Consider the following 26,317-nt stretch of genomic DNA (forward strand, 5'->3'; position numbering starts at 1 on the left):
TCTGCAGATAAGCGCGGCGGGATGTCTGGCTGGGGGACAAAGGGCCCTTCGTCGCACTCCTTGGTTTAACTCTTCCGCGGGCCCAGGCCCCTCCCGCGGATTGAGAGCCGAAAACGCGGAGCTGAAAGCTAGGCAACCGGCTCCACGGCCGCTGCTCGCAGAGCTGTGTTGCGCTCCCGCCGCATCCCCAGCGCCCCGGCCCGCAGCTGCCCCCGCGGCGGCGTCCGGGGCTCCGGGAAGAAGGAAGCCGCAGGTGGCAGCGGGAGCGGGAGTGGGGGCGGCCCGCTCCCGCCTGGCCTCAGGGATCCGGAACTCGTGGGCGCCCAGAGGGCCGCGAGGGTGCCCGGGGAGCCAATGTGGGTCCGGGGATGGGAGACCCCAAGGAGGTCTAGGAGAGGCCCGGACGCCAAGGGCTGGGGGTGGAGGTTTCCTAGGCTCCTATCAAGCCTGCTGTGGGCAATCTTGCATCTCGGCGGCAACCCCCCTCCCCCTCCCCAGCTCCAATCCCCATTGTCCAGACTTCCCAGTGCGGTGAGGAAATAACCCCATTCATCTTCAAGGAAAAAAGATAAACAAGAGCATCCCCACCCCCTCAACGAAGACACTGTCCACTTAGAGATTCTAGAGGCTTACTTGGGGTGGGGGAGTGGGTTGGTGGGACAGGGTTCCTGCTGGAGGAGGGTGGGGGAGGAAGCAAACTAAGAATTTTGAAAGAAAGATGAAAACCCATAGTACAGAAGACAGGGCTATGCCTGTTCCCTTAATGAACCACATTTATTAAAAATGACTACGACTGTACATAAAAATCCAAGGTCTCTAGAAAGCCTATAGGAGCTGGGGCGTCAGGTTTCTGTTTCCTCATGTTACCAAGTTGGGAAGTGGGGGTGGCGGAGGAAGAGGATGACATAGGGGTTTTCCTTAGCACGTTTCAAGTTAGTACAGTAGCTGAATACATTCTTAACTAAGAAGTAAACAGAATATTCCCATATGTTGTGGGGATGACGAAACTTCCCCTGCTCCTGCAGCTGTGGTCCGGTGAATTGCAAATTCTTTACAAAGCCAAAGCACCAATTTTACATAATCTCATATACCTACGTAGACTATTTGTACAATATTTTCCACATTATTCTACAGTGTATCTAAGCACACAACTGTACACTTTAAAATTCTCCGTTTTTGTTTGTTTGTTTTCTGGCACCCCCCTCCCTTGCTGTCTCCTAAGTCCTACAAGCCACCCAGGCACACAGCAGAGGCCTAGTACACGAGGCGATCCTGGACTAGGGCAAACATGGCTTGTTTCAAAAGCCTGGGAAGAATCAAAGTCAGGTCAAACCAGCACCTTCACAAAGTCCTTGCCTCCCAGGCCTAACATCTTTTGTCCCCAGCAGAAAGCTAACAGCAAAAGTCCCTTATTGAAGGTTATTGAAGGCCCACCCTTCTATTCCAGAAGCAAAACATCTTACCACTCTGCGCTTCTATTTGCTTACAGATTTACAAATAAAAATGAGAACCAAAGCTTTCAACACCTTTGATGGTGCTAGGCACTCAATCTTCACAGCCCAGTTCTCTGAATGTCTAGTGTCTCCAATAAATAAATCCACAACTTTGAATCACCTTCAAATTTAAAAACACTTGAAAGTCCTCCATTAATTTTATTAAAAAAGAAAAAAATGCTAGGCTTGTTTCAGTTACCTGAAGCAATCAAAAAGCTTTGGCACCTTCTTTTAGAGAATTGCACAAAACGGGATGCATCAGGGTGGAAGGCAAACGTCTTTTTGGCAACCTAGACAAAGAAGACAACAAAAAACACCACCAAGTCCATCGGCAAAAAGTTAGCTCATTTTGACGAGGTTAAAATAACTCTTTAGGGAGTCGTGTAAAAAGCATAATACCCCCCCATGCCTTTTGAGGTGTCTTTACTGTACTCTTCAGCATTGATGTCCTCGCACTTTATGGAGGGAGAATTTTCATTGCTAGAGGAGCTAGGAGACAGCCGCCTTCGCTTACAAGCGCTGGTGTACACCCCTGAATCATTGGAGTCAAGAGACTTGATGGACGGGGGTGTCTCTATCCAAGAAGAGCTAATTTCTTCTTTGACTTTCTCCTTGGAGAGCTGATCTTCAGAGAACACAGGGGGGCTTGTCCTGGAGGTCCATGGGAGTCCAGCTGCCATCTTCCTTTGATAAGAACCTCTACCTCCCCACCCTGCCATTGCAGGGAAGGTGGGGTCGGGGTAATACCCCAGGGCATGGGATGTCTGGAGGGGCAAGGATTTAATACCATATGGGAGCAAGGTGCTGGAAGTATATTCAGACTCATAGGAACCGATGTCTAGTTTGTTGGTCCCAGGTTGCTGGACAGGTGTGACAAGCCATCGCTGGGGAGGGTTGGCCACCTCTTCGCTCTGTTGGGGTGAAAGGAGGCCGTTGGTCTGTGGCACGGTTCTCTCGCCATTATAATATCGGGCTTGAGGTAAAGTGTTGACAAAGGGCTCCGGGAAGAAGGACTGAATGCCGTACCGACCTCCGGGGACAATCTGATGGGATCTAGGAGAATCCGTGGGAGATGGAGTTAACCTGTCATTTTCGGAAGCGGTGTACATGCTACAATATAAAGAGAAACACTTAAAAAAAAACCCTAATGTTGTCCCCAAACAATCTACCTCCCAGAAATGAAGAAGGCTCTAGAGCAGGAGTGCTGGTGTGTCAAGTGGAGGGGTGGAGGTAGTAGGGATGCACTGGCCCATTTTAGCTGGACTTGGCTCATTGCGGCCAAATTTCCCACCACGAAAGAAAAAGCTTCCTCCCAAGCATTAAGCATTTAAACTGTAGAAAATCCATCTTTGCAAGTCCTAGAACTTGGAAGAACTTGGAGCAACTCTCCCTTCAGTGGTAGGGAAGGAATGCTGGCCATGGTGGGTAGAAATCCCAGATTTAAAAGGCATTTGTGGGGCCTTGCTGTTTGATGTTGTGAAAATGACATCCTCTTAGTGTCAGGTTTTTCTTATGTAAAAAAATGAGAGGGAATAATAATCCCTGCTCCTGAGAGAATAAAAAAACTGGGATCAAATGGAAAGGAAGGCATATAAATGCAGATTATGAAAATTTCAAATCTCCACTCAAATGTTAAAAAAAAAAAACTCCTCATTTTTAAGCCTTTAACATTTCTTTAGAAATGAACAAAACCCTTCTGTGAAAATTCTAAAGCAAGATTAGTCAAGGCCAAAAATATGCAAAAATAAAAATAGGCAAAAATCCCAACCGTGAAAGCTCTTCCTAGAATATGGTCTCAAGAAAGTGTCTGATTCGATATGTCTTGTTCAAAGATGACCAGGCAAGGAAAAATAAAGGTGCACTTACGAGTCATAGTTGTCCCTGAACCCTTTTGCAAAGGGGTTGTGATCAATCTTTAGTTGAGTTATCTAGACAAGGGAGAAAAAACAGTCATTGAGTGTTTTCTCTCTCACGCTGGACTGAGCTTCAGGGATTCTTGGGGACCATGGGGCACTCACATCGGTGTTTTGGTAGGCAGTCACTGCAATGAACTGCGTTTCTGAGAAGATGAAGGTCTGAGTCTTGGAGGGCTCGTTCAAGTCCTCCACGCCATCCTCTGTGACTTCAACGATGTGCAGTCGTGGTTGGTACTTGTGTAAAGACTGTAAGACTATCATCTGCAAATGGTACAGAGAAAAGAGCTGCCAAATCGAAAAAGTAAAGTCGATTTTGACAAATTCTGTATTTTGGAATGCGACTCCTCCTTGCTCCCCAGCAACAGCTAACTTTTCTATTGCCATTTTTGAAACTTAAAACATAGCTGGGTGTGTGTGTTTAAATAAACACTCTTGCCTCTTGGTTTCCTAAGTCGCCAAAAGATTTCAGTATTTCTGCTCCTAACAGTTAACTCACTGTTATTGAAATCCAGTAGGAAAAAAAATAAATAAATAAAAATGAGAAAGGTCAAAAGAAAAAAAAAAGACCAGAAAGAGGCAAGCAACAGGTACCTGCAAATATTACAAATACAATGAAGAGTATGGAAACTCATTAGAAAAGAGATTCACAACCAGAAGACACCACCTCCTCTGTCACCCTACCTGGGTGTTGTTGTTATTTGCGCCTTTGTTATTGGTGAGTTTTAATTTCCCAAAGGAAATCTCCTGTCTCATCCAGTGGGAACCAGTATTAGGAGACTCTGGGTGAACATACATTTTGTTGCCTAAGAGAAAATGAAACAAAACACAAAACCCAAGCATAAAGGGCTGTTTGCAAATGGAGGTAGAGGAGGGGTATTTTACTACCTACGGGCAAGATTTAAGAGCTAGACTTAGAACACGTCTCCCATCATTAGCAGTTTAAGAAGGCCAGTGGAGACCAACTAGACTCTACTGATTCCCCTCCCAGGGCCCCTGTGCTTCCAGCCTTCCTTGGACAAGGCAAAAATGGAGCCAGTAGGCGATGCCTCTTGAAGGTTAACTTGGGGGCTTCTGAAGCTAGACAGGCAAGATCTGATGGAAGGTGGTTGGATTTTTATGATGAACTCAACCTTGGGGAGGCCTTTTCTCAAGTGAAGATTAGAATGCCAGGAGCCCTTGCCACCTGGAGAGTTTACAGCAATTCCTTTCTCAAAGGTAGGGATGTGGAGGGAAGGGCTAGAGGAGGGTCATGGTTAAAATTCTATATACTAGTAGGCAAGAAGTCTGACTTAGCAATTCTCTCTCTTAATCAAACAATCAACACAAAGAAACTCCTAACACTTCCAGGCCCCGGATGTGGAGGGAGGGATGTGAGATTTAAATGTGCCTTGAGTCTTGAGTGTCTTGAGTCAGGGGCTCCCGCCGATCCACCCTGCCCAGGCCCTTTCTCTCCTCACCCTGCATGTTATTGTCGGCTTTTCCGCAGGTCACCCATTTGCCCCCCTGGAAGCGCCAGTGGTTGGGGTCCGCCAGCACCACTTCTACGAACACGTTGTAGTGGGCGGTGGGATTGAGTCCGTTTATGTTGAAACTCAAGAAAGGAAACATGCGTCTGTGCAAGGGAACAGAACCAGGAGATTTAAATCGGAACGCCTCGGCACAGGCCCACGCTCAAGGACGACATTTAGAAGTCTACAGACGAACAGAATACCGGTAGATAAAGTGGCCCTCACTACGTAAAATATTCTTGAGTTGGCAACTCTCGGAACATCTCTTTTCTGAAATAATTTGCCCCAATCCCCGCCCTTCTGCACCACTCACTCAAGTTCTTGACCCTTTCAGATGCTCATTTATTTTCTTCCAGGATGTTTAAAAATCATTATTTTCTATATGTACAAGTGCCAGAGAACATTAAGGTGTTCTCGTAAAAGTCCCCTTTGGACGTCCCTCTCCCAGCACCCACCCCTCACTTTCCCCAGAAGTAACCACTGCCCACAGTGGGATGTGTATCCGAACTTTCTCAGGCCTGGGACCCCAGCCCCGTCTGACTCCAGGTCGGGCCTAACCCACTACCCGGACCAGCCCTCGTTGCCGGCGCTCTGGTCCTCGCGCTCGTCGCCCGGATGCGCCCCGCGGAGACCCTGGCGCCTAAAACTGTGGGAGCCCATGCCCTGTGCTCAGAGAGGGTAGCCACCCCTGGAGCCTTCCCGCATCTGCGGCTCCTCGCCCGCCTTCAGGGACCGGCGTACCGCCGGCCGGGCGTACCTAGGAAATCCAGCTTTGTGGACAAGCCCCAGTTTCCATTTCCGCCTCCTCCTCGTCAGTCCAGGTGAGGGTGACGAGAGAGAAGGGGGGAAGCAGCCGTAGCCTTAGCGCCCTGCACAAACCGCCGGTGCGCGGACGGGAGGGACATCGGACTGGAGATGCGGCGTCTCCACTGGCTGCGCACGGAAACTCACTCTCCCAGCCAAGAGCGGAGCAGGCGGGCGGCGGTTCCCCATTCCCGGCCACCCTCAGGACCACACAGGTCCTCTCTGCCCCCGCGCTTCGGGGCCCCTCCGCGCTGCGCTCACCTGCCCTGTTTCGTAATGATCATCTCGGTTTGGTGGCGGTGGAATTTGAGCCACAGAGGCCGGTTGCACAGGTAGACGTGGGCGCGGAAGCCGGAGCCGGGAACCCCCAGGCCCCCCAGTCCTCCGCAGGAACCCGCGGCTGCTGCCCCGGAGTACGGCCCGTAGAGCGGAGCCCCCTGGCCGTACTGATAGGCGCCCGGGGCGCCTCCCCCGCCGCTGCCGCCCGCGCCGCCGCTCGCGCCTGCTCCCGGGCCGAACTGCGCCCTGCCGGGTGGGCACACGGCCGCGGGGAAGCCGCCGGGGGGCAGCATGGAGCCGTAGGGGTAACGCGCCCCGTTGGGAGCCGGGTACACAGATCCGTGGGGCGCCCCGGCCGCCGCCTGGTACGGGAACAGCGAGCAGGGCGCGGCCAGCTCGGAGCCCTGAGGCCCAGGGGACTGGAGGTAGTAGCGCTCTGAGCTCAGGCTGTCCATGGAGTAGCGCGCGCTGGCGGCGGCGGCGGCGGCGGCGGCGGCGGCGGCGGCGGCGGCGGAGGGCAGCTCCTCCTCCCCGCAGGGGGAGCCCTTGCGGCCGTCCGGGGGCCCCGGCTTGGCCACGGCCGCGGTGCCAGCAAAGGCGTCCCCGGCGTCGGCGTCACTGAGCATGGCCGCGGGGGCCCCCGCACCGGCGGCTGCGGGCTCCCCGCTCCCTGCCTCGCACGAGAGGCTGCCCGAGAACTTCTTGGGCGCTTTGTCTAAGTCCAGCCTCTGAGGCGAGGGGGCCGCTCCCGGGAGGTGGCCGGCGCTCCCACCGCCACCGCCTCGCGCCCCCTCCAGCGGGTAGAAGTGCGCGCCGGGCAGGTTCACCGAGCTCACCAAGAGCTGCTCCCCTAACTGCATGCTTTGCAGAGCGCAGACGGCAGCTGGCTGCTTCCTCTCCGGCCGCGGCCTGATTATAAAGGCAGGATGAGGGAGCCAGCGCCCTCTTCCGAGGGGAAGGTAACTTCCCCTTCCTCCTGTGCCTGGGTACCCACCTGGCGACACGCGGACCGCTAAGGCGCGCACTCGCGCGTCCCGAACCCAGCGCCCTTTCCACAAGGAAAGGGCACTGAATTTGAAGGCAGGAGGCGAAATCTGACCGAGAAGCCCTCTCCTTTTCCTTCCGCGTCCCTTTTGCCTCTCTGGACCTCCACCCTCCTCCCCCGCACACACGGGAAGAAGAGGTCTTAGATCTCTCTCCCCATCCACCCACCAGCGCTAGCCTTTCTGCCTTTCTCGACTGAAAAACTATCGGTCAAGTTGACCACTTGGAAACTTGCAGGCTGTCATTGGCTGCTTTATATATGTGAGGCCAGGGAGGGGCTTCGCGGCCCCACAGCCTCGGGACCCTCCTATTGGCTGGTGGAGGTGACACTAATTCAATTAGGCATTTACTAATTGGATCAAGTAGCCTGCGACTTTCTTTTCCTTTAGCTTGATTTTATTTCTTTTTCTTTTTCTTTTCTTTCTTTCTTTCTTTCTTTTCTTTTTTTTTTTTTTTTTTGAGACTCAGTCCTGCTGTGAGAATCAATCCTGGTGTCTGTATTTCGCTGGAATTTAGTGGAACAGGGTTTGAGGTCTCCGTAGCAGGGTCCACTCTTGACACAGAAGTCGTCACAGCGCTCTGAGCCGGGGGATGCGGGGACGGGAGCAGGTTCTAGAGGCCGGAGGTAGAAATGTTCTGCAAGCTGATGGCTTGCAGGGAGGCACCGGTTTCTGAGGGTGGGGATCTGGGACGAGCTGGAGTGAGGCCCAAGGAAGTCTCTTCCCTCGTCGGGGGCTGTAACTTCAGGCACACTTTCTTCCCGATTGGAGAGGACTCTCTGGCCTTCAACAAGCAGGAACCACTTTTTGTTCGGCCCCACCTTTTTACTCAGTGGGAAGTGTTTGTGGAGAGGAACCCGGCGTTGGGCTTTTGGGATTCCAGGGGCGGCGAGAGCACACTGCAGTTCTTGAGGACAGAAGCCGTCAGCTTATGAATCAGAAGCCCCGGTGGGGTGGGATACTGGGAAGACCCTCATCCCCACACCATCACGCCTGCTTTCAGGAGGCAATCACTTTTACTCCCCACAATTTAAAATCCACGCTCAGTTTCCCTGAATCTCGGATCCCACCCCCTCCCATCTTCAGTTGGGCCTGACACCGAGAAACAAAGCAGCCTTCCGGTTAAGATTCCCTGCGCCTCTCCTCTGCAGCGCAACACAGAAGGTGGAATAATTAGTGAAATAATCAGTTTGATATGGAATTAAGCCCTTTTGCCCCAGCTGCCTGTTTCTCCACTGCGTTTTTGCAGACAGCAGAGCAAGATGATGCCGTCCTATTGTATTGTTTATTAATACCCGCACGTTTCGTTGCGGGTAAGGAGAAGCCTGAATATTTGCTGTTAATAAGCAATTACAGACGCGGCTTGTAATCGCTCCGGGAGCGCGTTTTCCGGCTGAGAGGTCGGGACTCTGCTTCCCCAACCGAACGCGATCACACGGGAAACTCTTCACCCGCAACACGACGCGGTCGCGGGATTCGTTGAGCGCGCACACGCCGGTGCAGAACGGCTCGAAGCTTTCCAACCTAGGTTCAAACCACAGCAGCATCGATACTGGCACGTCTGAGTTCGAGAGTGAGGCGGCTCTTAATGCACTCGGACGCGGTTACCAGGTCTTCGCGGTAGTGGAAACAGGGAGCGCGAGAAGGTTTTCAGGATCAAGGCCCAGCCAGGGCTGGGGAGAGAGCAAGTTAGGCGAGTGGCCCGGGTGGGGGCCTCGCAGGTCCGGGCACAGCAGCCCAGGAGCAGATTCCTGGAACGCTGGCCCGGAGCGCGCTCAGCCCAGCACTTCTCCCGTGTCGTCCCACCAGTTTAGTTCGGGTTCGGCTTGGCTCTCTGCTCTGATCACCCCACTGTCCACTCCCACCTCGTCGGCTTTAGTTTTCTTTTGACTCAGGGAAGTCTTGGAGAATTGCATTTTCCAAGTACTTTGTGCTTTTCAAGACTTCAAGATATTCAACGTGGAGGTTCTGTGAGCGGGGCTCACGAGATCAAGAGCAAGGAAAGAAAGGGCAGCTTGGCGGGGGAGCCCGGGCTAGGGGATCTTGTTACCACTCAAGGCTCTTCCACATTAGCCTTGACCTGAGCTGCAGGATGTTTGAGGAAAAAGTAGGGAGGAGATCAGATCTCACGTTTTTGGAGACAGAGTGGCTGGGGTTAGATCGCAGTTTTGCGCCTGATCTCAGCGAGACAGCGGGCCTCGGTGTCCCGAATTGCTTTCGAGGAGGCCAGGGAAGCTCTGCGCGTGGCAAAGCGCCACTGCAGGCAACAGGCATCGCTCCGACCCACTCTGGCGCAAATAACGCGAGCCAGCTGTCCCCCGCGCCACATCAGAAAGGCTTGATTTTATTCCAGCCACAGAGCAAGCTCTTGAAAGCGCGTGGGTTCATTTGAGTGCTACCTAATTATGAAATATATACACGGTATGTGTAATTAGGATTAGTGTTGATTCTTGAGGCAGGAAATTGCACTTTATATCTCCCCACCTCCCCAATATAGCTATCCTTTTGCCCAAACTTGAACACATTTTACAGGCGGAGAAACAAAGAGAAGTTCAAAGAGAATAAAAATTCGGGCTCTACAAAACCGCTCTGGGGCCCGGATTTTTGGAACATGGAAAATATACCCATAATTTATATTACATTTATAGATATATATTACAAATTCCTTTTGAACATAATGAAAAGCACTGTTTCAACTAAAGATGATTTTTTTTCTGACTGCATAGAGATAAAGAAATCTCCTTTAATGGTTCTTCTGTATTAATTACATTATTATTATTACATATGGAATATATTAGTCTAAATGCCTGGAGAGTTATAGATGAGCAAATCTGTGACTGATTTCCTACTTGAAATGGGCTTTCCTTTTGCTGGCTCAGTTTTACTGATAACCAGGGAAAGAGGCATAGAAATTATTTTCACACGTCCTAGTCGCACTTTAAAATGTAATCACTCTTTTCCAGAAACAGGAACAGAAAAGAAAGCTAAAGCAGTGCCTTCAGTGAACAAGTCAGGCAGCACCCTCCTTAGATTGGGTGGGCAAATAGCACAGCCTTGCAGCCTGTTTGCTGTTTGATTTCAATTACACCCCAAGCTTCATGAAATCCAAATGAGACATTTATTGAAAGGTGCCTGGTTTTATGTGGCTCAACTGACAGTGTACGGGAATACATTGAACAAAAACATCAACACTAGGGAGGAAACGTGGAGAACACTTGGAACCCCAGACCCAAGTGCTGGCTGGATTAACTCAAATCTTGCACCTTTCAGCCTGAGACTGGAGGGAGCAGGACCCTTTGAAAGCTACAAGGAAGCCAAGGTTACGCCTGTGTGTGAGCCTATTAAAGGTCTTATGCTGTATTGTCTTGAGCAATAATACCAGCTTCATGCTACTGTCTTAAACTGATAACACAAAGTTATTGCCAACCTGGCCAGGGCACCTCTTCATCCCTTTCTCCCCCTTAAAGGTAACCAATATCAGTGCATTCAGCTTTTAAAGGCAAAACTGAGAAGCATTTCGCTGTAAGACGGTATTACATAACAGATACATGCAAACGTATGAATAAATTACAGGGGTGAGTTATAAATGAGTGCAGTGAGAAATGGTTTACCTCCCCTCCCCGCCACAACCAAGGGGGCCCATATAAATGTCCCAATAAATTCTATTATTTTCACCCCCACTAAAAATGTGTTATCAAAACACTGTCCGTGTTATTCAAACACTTTGTAAATTCTGAGCAGACTTGCTGCCGGTTCTCCTTTTAACCCTAGGAAAACATTCCAACATTAACCGGTCACCAGCGCTTCGCCTGGACTCTGGGCAAACGTCAATGGGTTTTTTGTGGTGAGTTGGTCCTTTTACTATTTATCTATGGCCTTTTCTTTGTTGATGTTACATTTTATTTCGCCATCGCGGGTTCACTCTTTGGCCCTTTGTTCTCTGATGGCCAGATTCCCACCTCCACTAGGCTTTCTGAAGGGGGAGGGGGCTTCCATCACGGTAAGGTTGTTCATGTTTAGATTTTTTATTTTAAGAAAATGTCCCGTAAGATAACTTTTTTCAAGAAAATGTCCATTGGCAAGGACAAGTAGTGTTGATTTTGCTGAGAACAGCAAGATAGTCCCACCAACAGTTTCACTTTTTATAAGAATTTGAATTCACCGTGACCCTGAAATAGACTGATCACTTGCTTTAAAAGAAATCCACAAATGTGTCCACAAATGAGTGAGGCAAAGGGTTATATTAAACCCACTGTATTTTTCAAACAAAACGGCCAATTTAAACTATTATCTTCAGCTATCAATCTATGTATTTTGATTGCTAAGTGCAGGTGTAGTTCACTGTTAAAATATGAGGAGGTGGGGATTGGGGAATGAAAGTTAATAAACATACCAAAAGTTGCTTATTACAAAAAATAAGTGATCTTAAACATTGGATCAAGAATCTTCTTTATGAAAGTATTTTTTAAACTGCAAATGAATTCCTGGATTTAACTGCTGTTCTATCATCATCATCATCAACATCATATTTATGGAAGTTACAGATCCACATAAATAACAAGAAAGACTACATGAGGCAAAATAAAGTGAAATACTCTCAAAAATAAAGTAGGGGAATGTTTGGCTAATCATTGCTACATTAAAATATGAGTTATATAGGGCCCTCCCTGTCTTGCTTACTTTCGTACCTTGAAAGGCCTGACTCTTAGTAGGTGCTCATCTCTTAATTGAAAGAAAGGGGTTACTAAATCTGCAGACTAGAACAGACAAAATAGCCCAAGGACAGTGTCAGGGCTCAGGCTTTATAACCATGGAGATGAAAGTGAAAGGTTTTTTTTTTTTTTTCTAAAAGAAAAAGAAAACACAGATCTTCCTAAACTAATGGACCCGGAATTTTCACCTTTTTTAGATTCTTAAAAGATGTTTTAAACTTTTTCTTTAGACCTTTCTTAATCCAGAGCTCTTACATTATTGCAAGGCTTTCTGTATGCATGTTAATGTGGACATTCTTCCACAGGAAAACAGAAAAGTGAATGCCTGAATTGCAGGACAGCTGTTGATGGGAACAACCACCATGTAGCCACTGAGAAATATTATCCTGAAATCACTTGCACATCACTAACAGGATCAGCAGAATCAATGGAAATTAATGTTTCAACAGAAGGCACCTCTATGATGCAGGTGTGGCAGGATGTCTACACAACAGGTGGGCAGAATCAAATCCTGTTGACCAGAGCTTCAGGTGACATGGGCAGCTGGAATCTCCCATCCAGGCCCGAGGTGAGAAAGGGGGAGAGGGGAAGTCTGGGTTGGGGAGTTCTCAGAAGAACGTGTTAAGCCCTTAAGATAACCAAGGAAGGAGAGTGAGAGGGAAGGAGGAGGGAAGGAAGGTCGACAGGAAACAGAAACCAAAGAGATCATTCCTTAAACCTGTCTTTTCAGATCCCTAAGAGAAAAGCCTAAAGTTGTATGCAGAAACGTCTGGGTTTGTGGCTGCACCTTTCACTAGCTTGGTGGGTCTCAGCAAGTTCCTTAACGTGTCTGTCCCCAATTTCCACGTGTCGTGACCACATACAGAATGGAAAGCAGTTAGCACAGCACCCAGCACACAGGAAAGTCTGCAGTCTTTCCTATCACTCCAATCACACTTACGCTGAGCTCACTTTTTTGCCCTGGACACTGGGCTAAATGAGGGCTCAGGAACCTTAGTCTTTCTCTTCCAGAAATTCCCACTCTGATGGGGGAGTAGGCCAGGAGCAAACCGGTCAAGGGCAAAGTGAACCAGAGGTAGAAAGCGGGAGTGACTCAGTCAGAGCCTGAGAGGAGAGTCCCCACTCGTTCCAGCAGCTCCTCTCAGTTTCCCCCAAAGCGGGGGAAGCCCAGCGAGGCCCGGGAGCGCGGCCGGGGAGGCGCACTTCAAAAGGAGGCGGCGGGCGCCCGACCCCGGTGCGTCTTCCGCCCGCCCCGGGCCCCCATTAGCATCTGTTTTTCCCAGGCTTCCCGCCCGCCCGACCCCCGCCGGGATTTTGCCGTTCCGGCCGATTACTAGCCAGAGAAAGAAAATAGGGTATTTAGCTCAGGTTTTGTTCTCCACCTACTTGGTTAAACGCCCGAGGAGGAAGGAGTTAAGTTAATAGTCGGAAGCCTCCCGCGGGGCACCCCAAACTGGGAGTCCCCGAAAAGGACGCCGTCTGCGGCCTCTAGTTGAGAGGACAGGGCTGGGCAAGATTAACCGAGGGGGGCGGCATGGAGGAGGCTCCCAAGCCCAGGTCGACCTGGGAGGCTTAACTGCTCGGCAGGTCCGGGGGGCCCGTGGAAGCGCCTTTTCCTACAGATTCTGAGGGTTCACAGGAAAGGAGTCTCTAGGGGGAGCAGAGAGCAGCTGGGATCATTTCTCCACCCAGTTGGGGCTGACTTTTCAAGCATAGAGTTGATCCTCGAATCTACAGCCAAAGGAGGAAAACAATGAAAGAAGCAGCGGCTGACTATAGGCCAGACTCTCTGCTTTACCCGTACGACCTTTTAAAATTAGCACCCTAGAATGCTATCATCCCATTTTACAGGAGAGTAAAGTGATGCTTGGAGAGGTGAAGGCCCTTGTCTAAAGGCACACAGCTAAAAATGGTAGCCCGGGAATTTGAATCCAGGAGGTTTGAGCTGCGGGGCTCCCAATAGAGGGGTTAAGTACGTGTGAATGGGGCGGGGTGCGGGGTTTCTTTAAGGGGGAAGGCTCCGAGGTGGATGTTAGAATGGAGACCCCGCGTGGCTTCGGAGGAAGCGAGTGGACTGCGTTCGGTGACCATCTGTGGCCGCTGGACCTTAAGAATGAATCTCTTTGGAGGAAGCTGGGCCCCATAGCTCCAGCCTAAATCCCAGTCCTGGGTTCGAGTCGGTCCTTCTTGCTTGGGGTAACCATAGCAGGGGTGCACCGCTCTCTGCAAGCTAGGGCTGGGTCAAGCCCTGGGCACACAATAATACCCCATGTAAACCCCCACTACCACCTCACAGACGTAGGTACTTCTATCATCCCCATTTTACAGATAAGAAAACCGAGGCTGGGAGAGGCAAAGTAAACTTGCCTGAGGGTGTTCAACTTGTGAACATCAGGTCCGGGCGGACCGGGAAGCTGGGGAGATCGCGCTCTTTCCCTGGAACTCTGAAACCTTGAATAGAGAACTGGGGTCTCCGGGCCTCGAGCTTTTATCGAGGGGCAATGGGCTGAAGGGGCGGCGCGGAAGCAACGGACAGTTCTCGACCCCCTGCCCGCCCACTTCCTCGTCTCTTCGCATACCCAGCTGCGCGGGCCGCTGGTCCCACCTGGGCCTGGGCTGGGATTTGGGGGACGTCGGGGCCCTTCTCGTCTCCCCGGCAGACGCTCGAAGCCTCCGAATCGCGCCCGGGTCGGGAAGAGAGACTGCCCGGTGGGTCAGGCCCTCCGCTGTGAGCGGGGCTTCTGCGGCCGCCCGAACCCCGCGACGCGCAGCTCGGGGACGCGCGGCGCCCGCGGAGCAGCCAACTCCGCCTCCAGGGAGTCTCCAAGGGCTCCGCGCTCCCGGCGAACGCCAGCATCACCGTGCACCGTCGCCCTCACCCACGGACCGGCAGGCGTCCTGAGCAAAAAATGCCGATTCCAGGCAGGGGTTGGAACCCAGACGTCTGCTCCCGGGACAGGAGGGGCCTCCCCGAGCGTGGGTTCCCGGTTTTTGCCCCGCGGCCGGCTTCGAACTCCAAAGGCACTCCGGGTTGCCCTCGGGCAGTGGAGCGCCTCAGTTCCCCTTGGTCCCTTTGTCTGGAATAAAAAGATATTGGGGGTGGGTCCCACATAATTTCCCCGTCCTCCCTCTTTGCCTTTTCACGCCACGAACCTTTCTCCCTGTGTGTTAGGTCAGCCTCGAAGGCAGAGGCTAACTAAGTTGGACTTCTTTGACTCCACCAACCAGAGATAAATGTGTATGTGTATCATATAATGTATTGTAGTGTGTTATATATAATAAAATATAATATCTTTGACAACAATAGAATATGTTATGTACAACACCCTACAGTATATAATATATAAAATCAATGTATATTTTAAAACAGATCTGTAGAAGGCTTAAAAAAACTCAGAAAGCCGCCAGGTTGCAACGTCTGGCGCCTCGGCCTGTTGGCAACCACGGTTAATTTCTTGTGTGTATTTCCGGGGCTTATTATGTGTTTGCACCAGCCAATAGACATGTACCTGAATTTCCCCTTGTCTGTCCCCCACCCATCCGCACTCTTTTATGTACACTATTCAACACTTTGCTTTTTTCACTTAAAATACATCTTTAACTTAGTTCCTGGAGAAGTCGGGGTTTTGCTAGCTCAGCACAACCCGGGGGCACAATTGGCGGGAAACGCTTAGCTAAATGCCGCGGGCGCTGGGTGGGGGTGGGGGCCTCTCCTGGCAGTCGCGGTCCCCTGGGAGGCCGCCCGAGGGTCTGCGCCCCCGGAAGCGCGCGGCGGGAGGGGAGGTTTGCTCCGCGGGAGGCGCAGCTCCCCCTCGCTCCACGTGCGCGGAACCCCGCCCCGGCCTCGCTGTGGGAGTTTTCCTTTCTTTGAGACACTCCCATTATTTGTCACCTGAGACCCCAGAAGCGGGTAAACAAGCTCCCGAACCCTGTGCCCGGACCCGGTGCTCCGGGGGTTCCTGTGCGGGAGAGCGATCTGTTAGACGGAGCCGTTGCTGATCAAAGCGGAGGACCTGGAGGGGACAGTCAGCCCCAATAACATCCCGCTTGGCTTGGCTGCCGGGGGCGGATGAAGTTGGGCAGATGCGGGCCAGAAATGCGTGTTGCCAAAGACCCAAGGAGTGACGCGATCTGAATTACTTCCTAAATACCCTTTAGACTCAATGGCGACTCTTGAGGAGGCCGAAGCTCCCTGCGCTTCTCCTTCGAGGTCTCTTATGAGGCTCAGCTCAAAGCAGGGGCGGGACGCTGGGTGAGGGACTGGACGAGGTTGACAAGAAAAAGCTTCCATGTCCCAGGGAGCTGGTGGAAGATACAAACAGCACCAAGTCAGTAGTTAAGAGATTATCAGAGAATATGGTCCCCAATCTTGGCAGAATCACCTGGGGAGTTCTTAAAAATCCCCGTGCCCAGGTGGCACCACGGAACAATTAAATCAATTTCTGAGAGTGAGACCCAGGTATCAGTATCACTGAAAGATCTCCGGATGATTCCAATATGAGAAAAGTTAGAGAACTACTGGGCTTATGGGTTTGGGGGTTGGTGGCAGTCTTTTGGAAGAATTGGCGTTTGAGCCCAGAAGTGAACGGGAACACCCTGCGCCGGGTCCCGTGCTTGTTGGTGCTCTGGGTTTGGCTGTGGAGAAAGGAGAAACAGCGTTTTAAGAGCCAAGGAAGCAAGTGATGGCTGAGCATCTGGTCACAGTGCTCTGCCCACTCTCCGCCCGCCCCGTCCCGCCCCGCCCGGACGGTCTTTCAATTTCCCAACACCTAGGGAAGCTTTAAAGATTACTGGAAAATATCTTGTTTAAAATGATTGCGTTTTCAACATAATTTAAAAGTCTAATAATGCATGGAAATAATTTGAAAGTAGAATAATGCTGGAAAGCCTTGACAGCAACTTCTTGAAGTACCTCATGTGGACATGTCATCAAATCTAAGATGCTATCCATTAACACCCACCGCTATTTTGTTTGCCACTAAGAAAAAAAAAACGGTTGATCCTCAAATTTTTATTTTGTGCTTATCGAAAGAATGGCTTACTTTGACAGTGTTATTTCCATATTTCACTCATACACACAATTAAAGCTGTAAGAACAGGCAGCAACAGCTATGCCACAACTGTCACCTGACAACAGTGATTGTAAAGCCCCATTTATTGTTGCATCTGGATTTCGAGAAATTAAAAGGTGTGTCATAGAATTGATGCAAGCCAGGGCTATCCAACCAGCTTACCTTTTAGCTCACTTAACCCTCACAACAACCATATGAGGCAGGAACTATTATTTATTAGTAACATTTTACAGATGAGAAAACTGAGGCACCTTAAGGTAAGCTACTTTAAGTCAGACTATTACCAAGTTGCAGAGGTTGGATATAAAACCACTTTGTGCTCAATCACCACATAAAGCTGAGAAAATGTCCAGTTAAGTCAACTCTCAGAAAGGTTAAAATGAAGGGCCTGAGTTGAGAGAGGAGAGGAAGGATTGGAGAGCTCAACTAAGTGGTAGGCTGAGATCTCCATTTCAGTTGGACCTCAGTTTTGTAACTGTTTGGGGGGGGTAAAAAAAAATCACGTGATAAATCAGTATTATATGGCTGAGAGCATTCATATCATCTATTAAAAGAACCTATAAAGAAATGATATCTGCGTTTTTCAGGCTCAGTTAGTTTTTCCAAAGTGAACATACTTGTATAACTAGCATACATGCTAAGAAATCCAGTGTTGCTTGGACTCCAGAAGCCTCCCAAGCCCAAGAGTTGACCACTATTTTGACTTCTATCACCATCGATTAGCCTTCATGAGTTTTGAGTTTTATATAAATGGAATCTTACAGTGTGGTCTTTGCGTCTGGTTTCTTTCATTCAACTTGCTCGGGATATTCGCTCATGTTGATACGTGTAATTGCATTTGTGCATTCTCCTAGCAGTGTAATATTCCAATGTGTGAATATATAATTTCTTCATTCTACTGCTGGAGACATTTGGGTTGTTTCCACTGTTTTGGGTTATTATGGATATTGCTGGTATGAATGTTGTTGAACAATTCATAGAGATCAGACTATATATTTTTAAACAAAGCTAGTAACATTTTAAAATCTTGGGCTATTTAATCACACAATTTATACTCTTAGGACTTACTTGTGTCAATGGTTAGGAGCATTAAGGGAAGGGGTATCAGGTTAAAGAAGGGAGGAAAGATGAAAAGGAGACAAAGAGATTGTTCTGTATTCTGGTATTTAAGCACTGAATGTTTATGAATGCTTACATTTCCTCTGCAAATTGTTGAACACCCATAGGTCAGAGGGTTGGCGAAGCAGACAGGCATTGGGGCCAGAAGGCCAGAAGGAACCCCTTGCTTACGTTTCACCTTATATATTTATGATTTTCTAGCAATTGTCTAGGTTGAAATTTTCTAGCTGATACCAGTAAATTCTCAAGTCTAGATTTTCCACTGATATATATATATATAAAAATTTTCCATATATATATATATATATATATATATATATATATATATATATACATACATACACATATGGAAAACCTTTTCCCCCTTGATATGATTTTTTAAGTTGAAGTATAGTTACTTTACAATATTGTGTTAGTTTCAGTTGCATGGCCTAGTGATTTAGTATTTTTGCCGATTATACTCCAGTATAGGTTATTGCAAGACACTGGGTATAATTCCCTGTGCTATGCAGTATATCCTTGTTGCTTATCTATTTTATATATGGTAGTTTGTATCTATTAATTTCATACCCCTAATTTGTCCCTCCCCCTTTCTCTCTCCCATTTGGTAACCACAAGTTTGTTTTCTATGTCTGTGAGTCTGTTTCTGTTTTGCATATACATTCATTTGTATTATTTTTTTAGATTCCACATATAAGTGATACCATACAGTATTTGTCTTTGTCTGATTTATTTCACTGAGCATAATATTTTCTAGGTCTATCCATGTTGCAGCAAATGGCAGTATTTCATTCTGTTTTATGGCTGAGTAATATTCCATTATATATAATGGAATATTATACAGAGATTATATAGAGATTATATTATACATATATTATATATATTATACATATAGATTATATATTAGAATATTATATATAGATTAGATGTATCACATCTTCTTAATCTATTTGTCTGTTGATGGGCACTTGGGTTGCTTTTGTATCTTGGCTATTGTAAATAACACTGCTATGAACATTGGGGCGCATGTATCTTTTTGAATTCGTTTTTTTTTTTGTTCTGGGTATATGCCCAGGAGTGGAATTGCTGCATCATATGATAGCTCTATTTATAGTTTTTTGAGGAACTTCCATAGTGATTTCCACAGTGACTGCTTCAATTTACATTCCCACAAACAGTGTACAAGGGCTCCCTTTTCTCCACATCCTCACCAACATTTGTTATTTGTAGACTTTTTCATGATAGTCATTCTGTCAGGTGTGAGGTGATATCTCATTTTGGTTTTTAGTTGCATTCTCAAATAATTAGCAATGTTGAGCATCTTTTCACGTGCCTGTTTGTTAGCCATCGGTATGTCTTCTTTGGAGAAATATCTAGTCAAATCCTCTGTGCATTTTTAATCAGGTTGTGCATTTTTTTGATACTGAGTTGTATGAGTTTTTTGTATATTTGGGGTATTATCCCCTTATTGGTTGCATTATTTGCAATATTTTCTCCCATTCTGTAGGCTGTCTTTTCATTTTACTGATGGTTTCCTTTGCTGTGCAAAAGCTCTTAAGTTTAATTAGGTCTCATTTGTTTATTTTTGCTTTTTTTCTTTTGCCTTAGGAGGCCAATCCAAGAAGGTAGTGCTACAATTTATGTCAAAGAATGTTTTGCCTATGTTCTCTTCTAGGATTTTTATGATTTCCACTTTTCTTTTAAAGCAATTTCTTGACTATTCTCTTATTTTATTCTTCTAGATGAATTTGAGAACTGGGGTTTTGATCAGAATTGTACTGAATTTAGACTTTTAAAGAAAAAAGTGAAATATTTACAACATAAACTTTCTTTCTAAAATTAATATATGGGTCTCTAACATTACTCAACACTTCTCTCAGTATAGCTGTGTGTTTTGTAGGCCTATATCCTTCTTGATAAATTTATCATTATGTATTTATATTGTTATTCCTGTTGTAAAGGGAATCTTTTGTCACATTTTCTAACTGGATCTTATTTGTTATAGTAAAACTATTGATTTTTTTTATAAATCATGTTATTAACTACTTTCTGAATTCCTTTGAGTAGCTTTGTATTTATTTGATTATCTTTTGTTTTTCTGCATTGTTCCCTTGGACATGATTATTTTCCTCCTCTTTTCCAATAGTTTAACTCTTGGCTATTGAGCTGTCACTCAGAACAAATGTTAAATAATAGTTAAGATAGCTAAATCATAGTTAAATAAGAAATAAATGGTTAAATAATAAATAAATAGTTAAAAAATAGTTGAATAATCGTGTGTTATACCTGACTTTAGCGGGAATCCTTCTTATGCTAAATCATCCAGCCTGATGCTAAATTTTGAATAGATATAACAAATATAGGAATTTAGGATACATTTGAATATGTTTTTATAAGTACATATTTGTGCATGTATTTTGCGGCTATATACAAATTAAGAAATTTGCCATTGATTCTTATTTTATCTGAGATAATGTCCCAGTTTTTTTCAAATCTGAAATATCATGTTGATTCAAAAGAATTATTTTGAAAGTCAAGCTTGTTAAGGTTTACTTTACATACAGTAAAAATTCACCCATTTTAGCAGTATGCAGCTGATAAGTTATAACAAATGTATGTGCTTGTGTAACTAATACCACAATCGGATGTATTAGAACATTTTCACCACCCAAAGTTCCCAAGTGTTCCTCTGTAGTCAGTTTTCTTTCCCAGCCCTCGGTCCCTGGCAACCCTGGTTTCTATGGTGATTAGTATATTTTCCTCCATGTAATCCATCATTATGGTGAATTTTACTAAGAGATTTTCCAATAGCCAACACACTTGCATTCCTGGAGTAAACTGGCTGTGGTCATATTTTATACCCACAGTGCATTGCTAGGCTCTTCATGCTAATCTGTTATCTGAAAGTTTTGCATCAGTACTTAAAATGGAATTTGGTCTGTGTTGTCTGTGTTAGGTTTTGATTGCAATGATATGCTAACTTTGTAAAAATAATTTGGGGACTTGGTTTTATTCTCTATGAAACAACTTAACTACAAGTGTCAGCTTAATAAGAATTTATCCCTGAAATGAATAAGACTTCGGAAATACTCTTTTCAAGCTTTTTCATTTTTTTCTCCTATTTTTATAGGTCTATTTAATTCTTAAAATTTCAAATGTTTTAGCAGAGAGTTACACCAAATAGTATAATTATATAATATAGCAATCTATTTTACATAGTAATATAGTCATGTTTTATGTTTGGCCTTGATTCTGCCATTTAGTTTATGATTTTACTTCTTCCTTGGTACCCTTTTCGTTTTCTTCTTTTGCTGTGTGTGATATATACTATATATATTTTTTGTCTTCCTTTCTCCTTCCCCATATTTTATTAGTAGTTCAGAAAATGCCTGTCCTTAATGATTATTTTTATGGCTTTAAATAATATACCTATGCTTTTCTCCCCCCAGCCTAAGAAGTAAAACAACATCCATAAACTATTGTGAAACAGGAGAACTAGCTAAAATGGAAGTATCAGGACACAGTGGGTATTTGGCCGTTTATTCACCGCTTTATCAGCAGTTTCTAGCACGTGGTCTCTGACATAGCAGATGGGTGATACGTAGAGTGTGATTGGGTGAATGAATTAGAGCAGTCATTGGCTCCCACCTTTGAATTTTTGACAGCAGGCTTTGAGGTTTAGGGACCACTCCCTTATATCTATATTATACCTATTCTATATTTTTATAAGTTTGACATTATGTTGTTTTCTCTTCAAAAATGAACATTTAAATTTGTTTTATAATTGCAATTGCTGTAATGATTTGCCATTATTTATAATTAAATGGATCTTGAGCTTCCTACCAGTCCTTTGTGCACCGCCCTCTACATATCTAATCTCTTTTGCTTGACTGGATTCTGTTATTACACAGATTTTTTTTTTTCAGGAAAACTTTGCAGGTGCTATTTTCCTATAACCTGATCTTCTTTCCTCTTTCCCTCCCTCCTTCCCTCTCTCCTTCCTTCTGTCCCTCTTTCCTCTTTCTTTTTTATTTTTCTAAGACATTTATTTATTTTTAGAATAAGTAATACCTTCACATGGTTTAAAATTGAAGAATAAAAATCATCTGTCAATGGACACTTAGGTTGCTTCCATGTCCTGGCTATTGTAAATAGAGCTGCAATATGCTAACACATATATATGGAATCTAAAAAAAAAAAAAAAAATGCTTCTGAAGAACCTAGGGGCAGGACAGGATTAAAGACGCAGACATAGACAATGGACTTGAGGACACGGGAAGGGAGAAGGGTAAGCTGGGACAAAGTGAGAGAGTGGCATGGACATATACACACTATCAAATGTAAAATAAATAGCTAGTGGGAAGCAGCCACATAGCACAGGGAGATCAGCTTGGTGCTTTGTGACCACCTAGAGGGGTGGAATAGGGAGGGTGGGAGGGAGGGAGATGCAAGAGGGAGGAGATATGGGGATATATGTGTATGTATAGCTGATTCACTTTGTTATAAAGCAGAAACTAACACACAATTATAAAGCAATTATACTCCAATAAAGATGTTGAAAACAAAAACAAAAACAAAAACAAACAAACAAAAAAGAGAAATCTTCTTTCCTCTTTTTTTCCCAGCCATTCAGTCCCTCTTCCCAGATACAACCAATAATATCAGTTTCTTTATGAATGCTTCTAGAGATACTTTATTCAAATTGAGGCATATTTATAATTTAATTTTTTCCAGTGGTAGCATATTACAGCACTCTTCTACATTATGCTTTTCTTTTTCTCTTAACAATGTATGTTGGAAATTATTTCATAGCAGTACATAAAGAGCTTCCTCATTTTTTTGGTCAGTTGCAAGAGTATTACACAAGTGCACCATGTTTATTTATCCGTTTCCCCACTGATGATCATTTAGGCTGTTTCCAGACATTTGCTGTTATAGTTAGTGCTGTAATAGATAACGCTGGGCATTGCTGCGTCCTTTCCTACTCAGCACCGACTGAATCAGAATTTCTGGGGTTGTGCCTTTTTATGAAAGCCTCCTGGTTGAATGTGATGTATGGTGACCCATACCTCAGGCAGTTATTCCTTAGACCCTCTGAAGCCTTCATTTTGTACACCTTAGCTCCCTGTTACTTCCTAAGAGGGTGCCATCTGAGATGCTCTGGTCTTCCCCTGGGGCCAGCTGTGCTCTCAGGCCTGGAGAGAGTTTCCAGATGTGTAACCAACATCTTCAGTTGGACTTACTGCTCTTGTTTTATAACAACCCACTATTGATTCTCAGAGTCTTCTTTCAGCATGTTGCAGACTTTTCTGTCTCTGGATGGTTCTTACCATAGTTGATAATATTGGGTTATTTTCCCTTTTGTTTTGGCATGGCTGGCTTATTCTTTGAGTTTATGTCTTTTGTTCATTTTGTTCCATTTTGTACAAAAGGGTGTTCTATAAGTCCAGGCCACCTTCTGCAGGAGTCTATCTTACATTTACTATATTATTAAATTGTTTAGAAATGTGATTATTCATTTCACAGTTTTTAAAATAATTTGCTATTATGATAATGTAAAATTTTTTTATTTTCATTTTTTATTTTTACTTTTTAAAATTTTATTGGATTATAGTTGATTTACAATGTTGTGTTAGTTTTGGGTGTACAGCAAAGTAATTCAGTTATACACATACATATATTCATTCTTTTTCAGATTCTTTTCTCATATAGTTTATCACAGAATATTGAGTAGAGTTCCCTGTGCTATATGGTAGGTCCTTGTTGGTTATTACAATAATGTAAAAACTAAATAGGTCTATGCTTGAATTTTCTAATGTCTGGGGTTTTAAGTTCAGTTTGCCTCACAACTGTCTTCTTTTGGTGGGGGGATAGTTCTTAGACTTGTTTTGAAATTAAAGTCTAAATTCAGGGTGACCAAATTGAATGGTTCTAAGGGCCAGGCAGATAAAGTAAATGAGGGAAGCAGGGTTAATATCATTTTCTTGTCTTTTAATACATTACTGTGTTTTACATCAAGACATCAAGACATCAACATTGCTTAAATTAAAAGAAAAAAAAACTTTTGTAACCCCCAATCCTTTCTTTAGATAATCCTTTCCACCATTATCTTGAATTTCTGCTTGAAGCTCTTGCTATGAATAGTTTCATAGTGGCATCATCCTTTACCCTGACGCAGACATAGCCCACGTGCAGGAAGAGTCTTTATTTTCCGAGTCCATTGTATATTTCCCACTTTTGATTGAGACAGAAGGGTAGGTGTTATTTCACTTTTTTTTAACCTCACCATAAGAAAACACAGCTCAGGCAAGGTGATGGTAATAATTGATGTTTACTGGCTACCGGTGATGTGTAAGTCATTGTCTGAGTTCTTTCACGTATAGAATCATTTAATCCTCATCATAAGGTGAGTATCAATTATTATCCCACTTTACACATCAGGAATTGAAGTACGGAACAATTAAGTAACTTCCCCAAGGTGAGCAGTGGTCATACATTATGGGATCTGGATTCAAACCCAGGTGGTTGGGTCCAGAGCCCATGCCCCCAGCCACCGCACTTGCTGCCTGTCTGCAATCCATCCATCACAAATGCCACTGACGTTGGAAACTGCCGACAGAATTGGAGGTGGGGTATCTGGCACAGAGGAGAACATGCCCTCCTCTAAAGGGGAAATCCCTAGTCAGTCCCAGCCCACCATCACTGGTGAGTATCTGGACACTAGCTTTGTTAATTCTGCTGATTTTTCAAGGAAGGCAGAATTTAGATATTTATGCAAAATTTCTGGATTTAAAAATATTGGAAATGATCCAAATATCTTTTTTTTTAAGTTTTTTTGATGTGGATGATTTTTTTTTAACATCTTTATTGGAGTATAATTGCTTTACAATGGTGTGTTAGTTTCTGCTTCATAACAAAGTGAATCACCTATACATATACATATATCCCCATATCTCCTCCCTCTTGCATCTCCCTCCCACCCTTCCTAACCCACCCCTCTAGGTGATCACAAAGCACCGAGCTGATCTCCTCCCTGTGCTATGTGGCTGCTTCCCACTAGCTATCTATTTTACATTTGGTAGTATACATAAGTCCATGCCACTCTCTCACTTCGGATGTGGACCATTTTTAAAGTCTTTATTGAATTTGTTACAGTATTGCTTCTGTCTTATGTTTTGGTGGTGAGGCATGTGGGATCTTAGCTCCCTGACCAGGGATCGAACCTGCACCCCCTGCGTTGGAAGGTGAAGTCTTTACCACTGGACCACCAGAGAAGTCCCCAAATATCTTAAAATCTGGGAAAGTTTTGCCCAAGGCCAAGAAAGCACATCTGTGGGCTGAATGTGGACAATGAGATGCCTAATTGAACACCTGTGTAGACCTGTATAGACCATAACTTTCTGGACTTTGGTGGATTTTGATCCACCTCTTGGATGGCTCATTGTGAGCAAACAGCAGTAAGAGGGAGAAGGTGGAGAAGTTTCGTGATCTATATGCCTTCCTTTTCTTTTCTCTTTTTCTTCTTTTCTTTTTTCCCCTCTCTCCCTTGTCCCTTTCCTACTCCTCCTTCTTTAGTAGATTGTAAAGAAAATGTTAGCATCAGAGAACTAGAGTTGGATTAAAAGGGCTTCCAAGAATGGCGATAAAAGCTTTGGTAGAGGACCATATAAGCCAAGGGATCTTAACCACGCAGCAAGTATGTGATTTGTCTTGGTCGGCACCAGAGTGCTTTTTCTGGGATTGCATCATTTTGACAGTGCCACATATGCTCATTTAACATGAATTTGTGAAGGACTTACTAGGTGCCAGGCTCTGTGCTAGCCCTAAGGACACTGGATTCATAAGGTTAGAGTTATGTCTTTGAGGATTGTTAAATCTATTAGTTCCCTAAAATTGTTACTCTTTTTTTGTTGTTGTTACTCTTTTTTTTTTAATTAAAAACATTTTTTTAGATAGACAACTTCTTATTAATTCCCTCTATATAATTTAAAAAGCAGGTTTTTAATGTAATAATTTAGCATGGCATAAATGTTTAGAGTCATTACAGTTGGAAAATTGTTACTTTTATTTTTAAGAGAAGTTACAAAAGTTACTGGTAATCCAAAACCAACAAAACAATGTCAACAACAACAAAAAATATTTAATATCAAAGAAAAAATTCTATTTTGAAGATGTTATCTAGAAAGAGTGAATACTTTAATTAAGTGAAGGAATGATTATTTATGGATTTATGATTACTTATTGGTTTTTGTGTGCCTAGTTCTTTAAAGATCTAGCATGACCAGTGCTGAATACTTTGATTCAACTTGTGATTCCCAAGAAGAGGAATGGGTGTCACTTTCATCTCTTTCACTGAACTTGTAAATACAGG

At 45.2% G+C, this 26,317-nt stretch overlaps 2 protein-coding genes across 4 annotated transcripts; one reads left to right on the top strand and one right to left on the bottom strand.

The window, feature by feature from the left end:
* Positions 1 to 751: 751 nt before the first annotated feature.
* EOMES (eomesodermin) lies at positions 752 to 10,819 on the bottom strand. Of its 3 annotated transcripts, XM_082415118.1 has the most exons (7): positions 5,983 to 10,819; positions 4,867 to 5,021; positions 4,091 to 4,212; positions 3,512 to 3,670; positions 3,360 to 3,421; positions 2,520 to 2,603; positions 2,220 to 2,404 (listed from the first exon to the last, which is right to left on the bottom strand). In XM_082415118.1, exons 1-7 carry the CDS (start codon positions 6,858 to 6,860, stop codon positions 2,332 to 2,334), a joined length of 1,533 nt encoding a protein of 510 aa, XP_082271244.1. In that variant the 5' UTR covers positions 6,861 to 10,819; the 3' UTR covers positions 2,220 to 2,331. The 3 variants fall into 3 exon arrangements, with proteins under 3 accessions (XP_082271243.1, XP_082271242.1, XP_082271244.1); XM_082415117.1 differs by having other exon boundaries at positions 752 to 2,546; XM_082415116.1 differs by having other exon boundaries at positions 752 to 2,603.
* Positions 5,533 to 24,796, top strand: LOC309638716 (uncharacterized protein; the record flags this gene model as incomplete). The annotated part of the gene is made up of 5 exons (XM_082415014.1): positions 5,533 to 5,738; positions 5,927 to 6,053; positions 10,815 to 10,887; positions 12,061 to 12,323; positions 14,339 to 24,796. 5 exons carry the CDS (start codon positions 5,533 to 5,535, stop codon positions 14,867 to 14,869), a joined length of 1,200 nt encoding a protein of 399 aa, XP_082271140.1. The 3' UTR covers positions 14,870 to 24,796.
* Positions 24,797 to 26,317: the final 1,521 nt, after the last annotated feature.

Source organism: Balaenoptera physalus (assembly GCF_965194825.1).
Source record: "Balaenoptera physalus genome assembly, chromosome: 11".
Classification (NCBI taxonomy): Eukaryota; Metazoa; Chordata; class Mammalia; order Artiodactyla; family Balaenopteridae; genus Balaenoptera; species Balaenoptera physalus.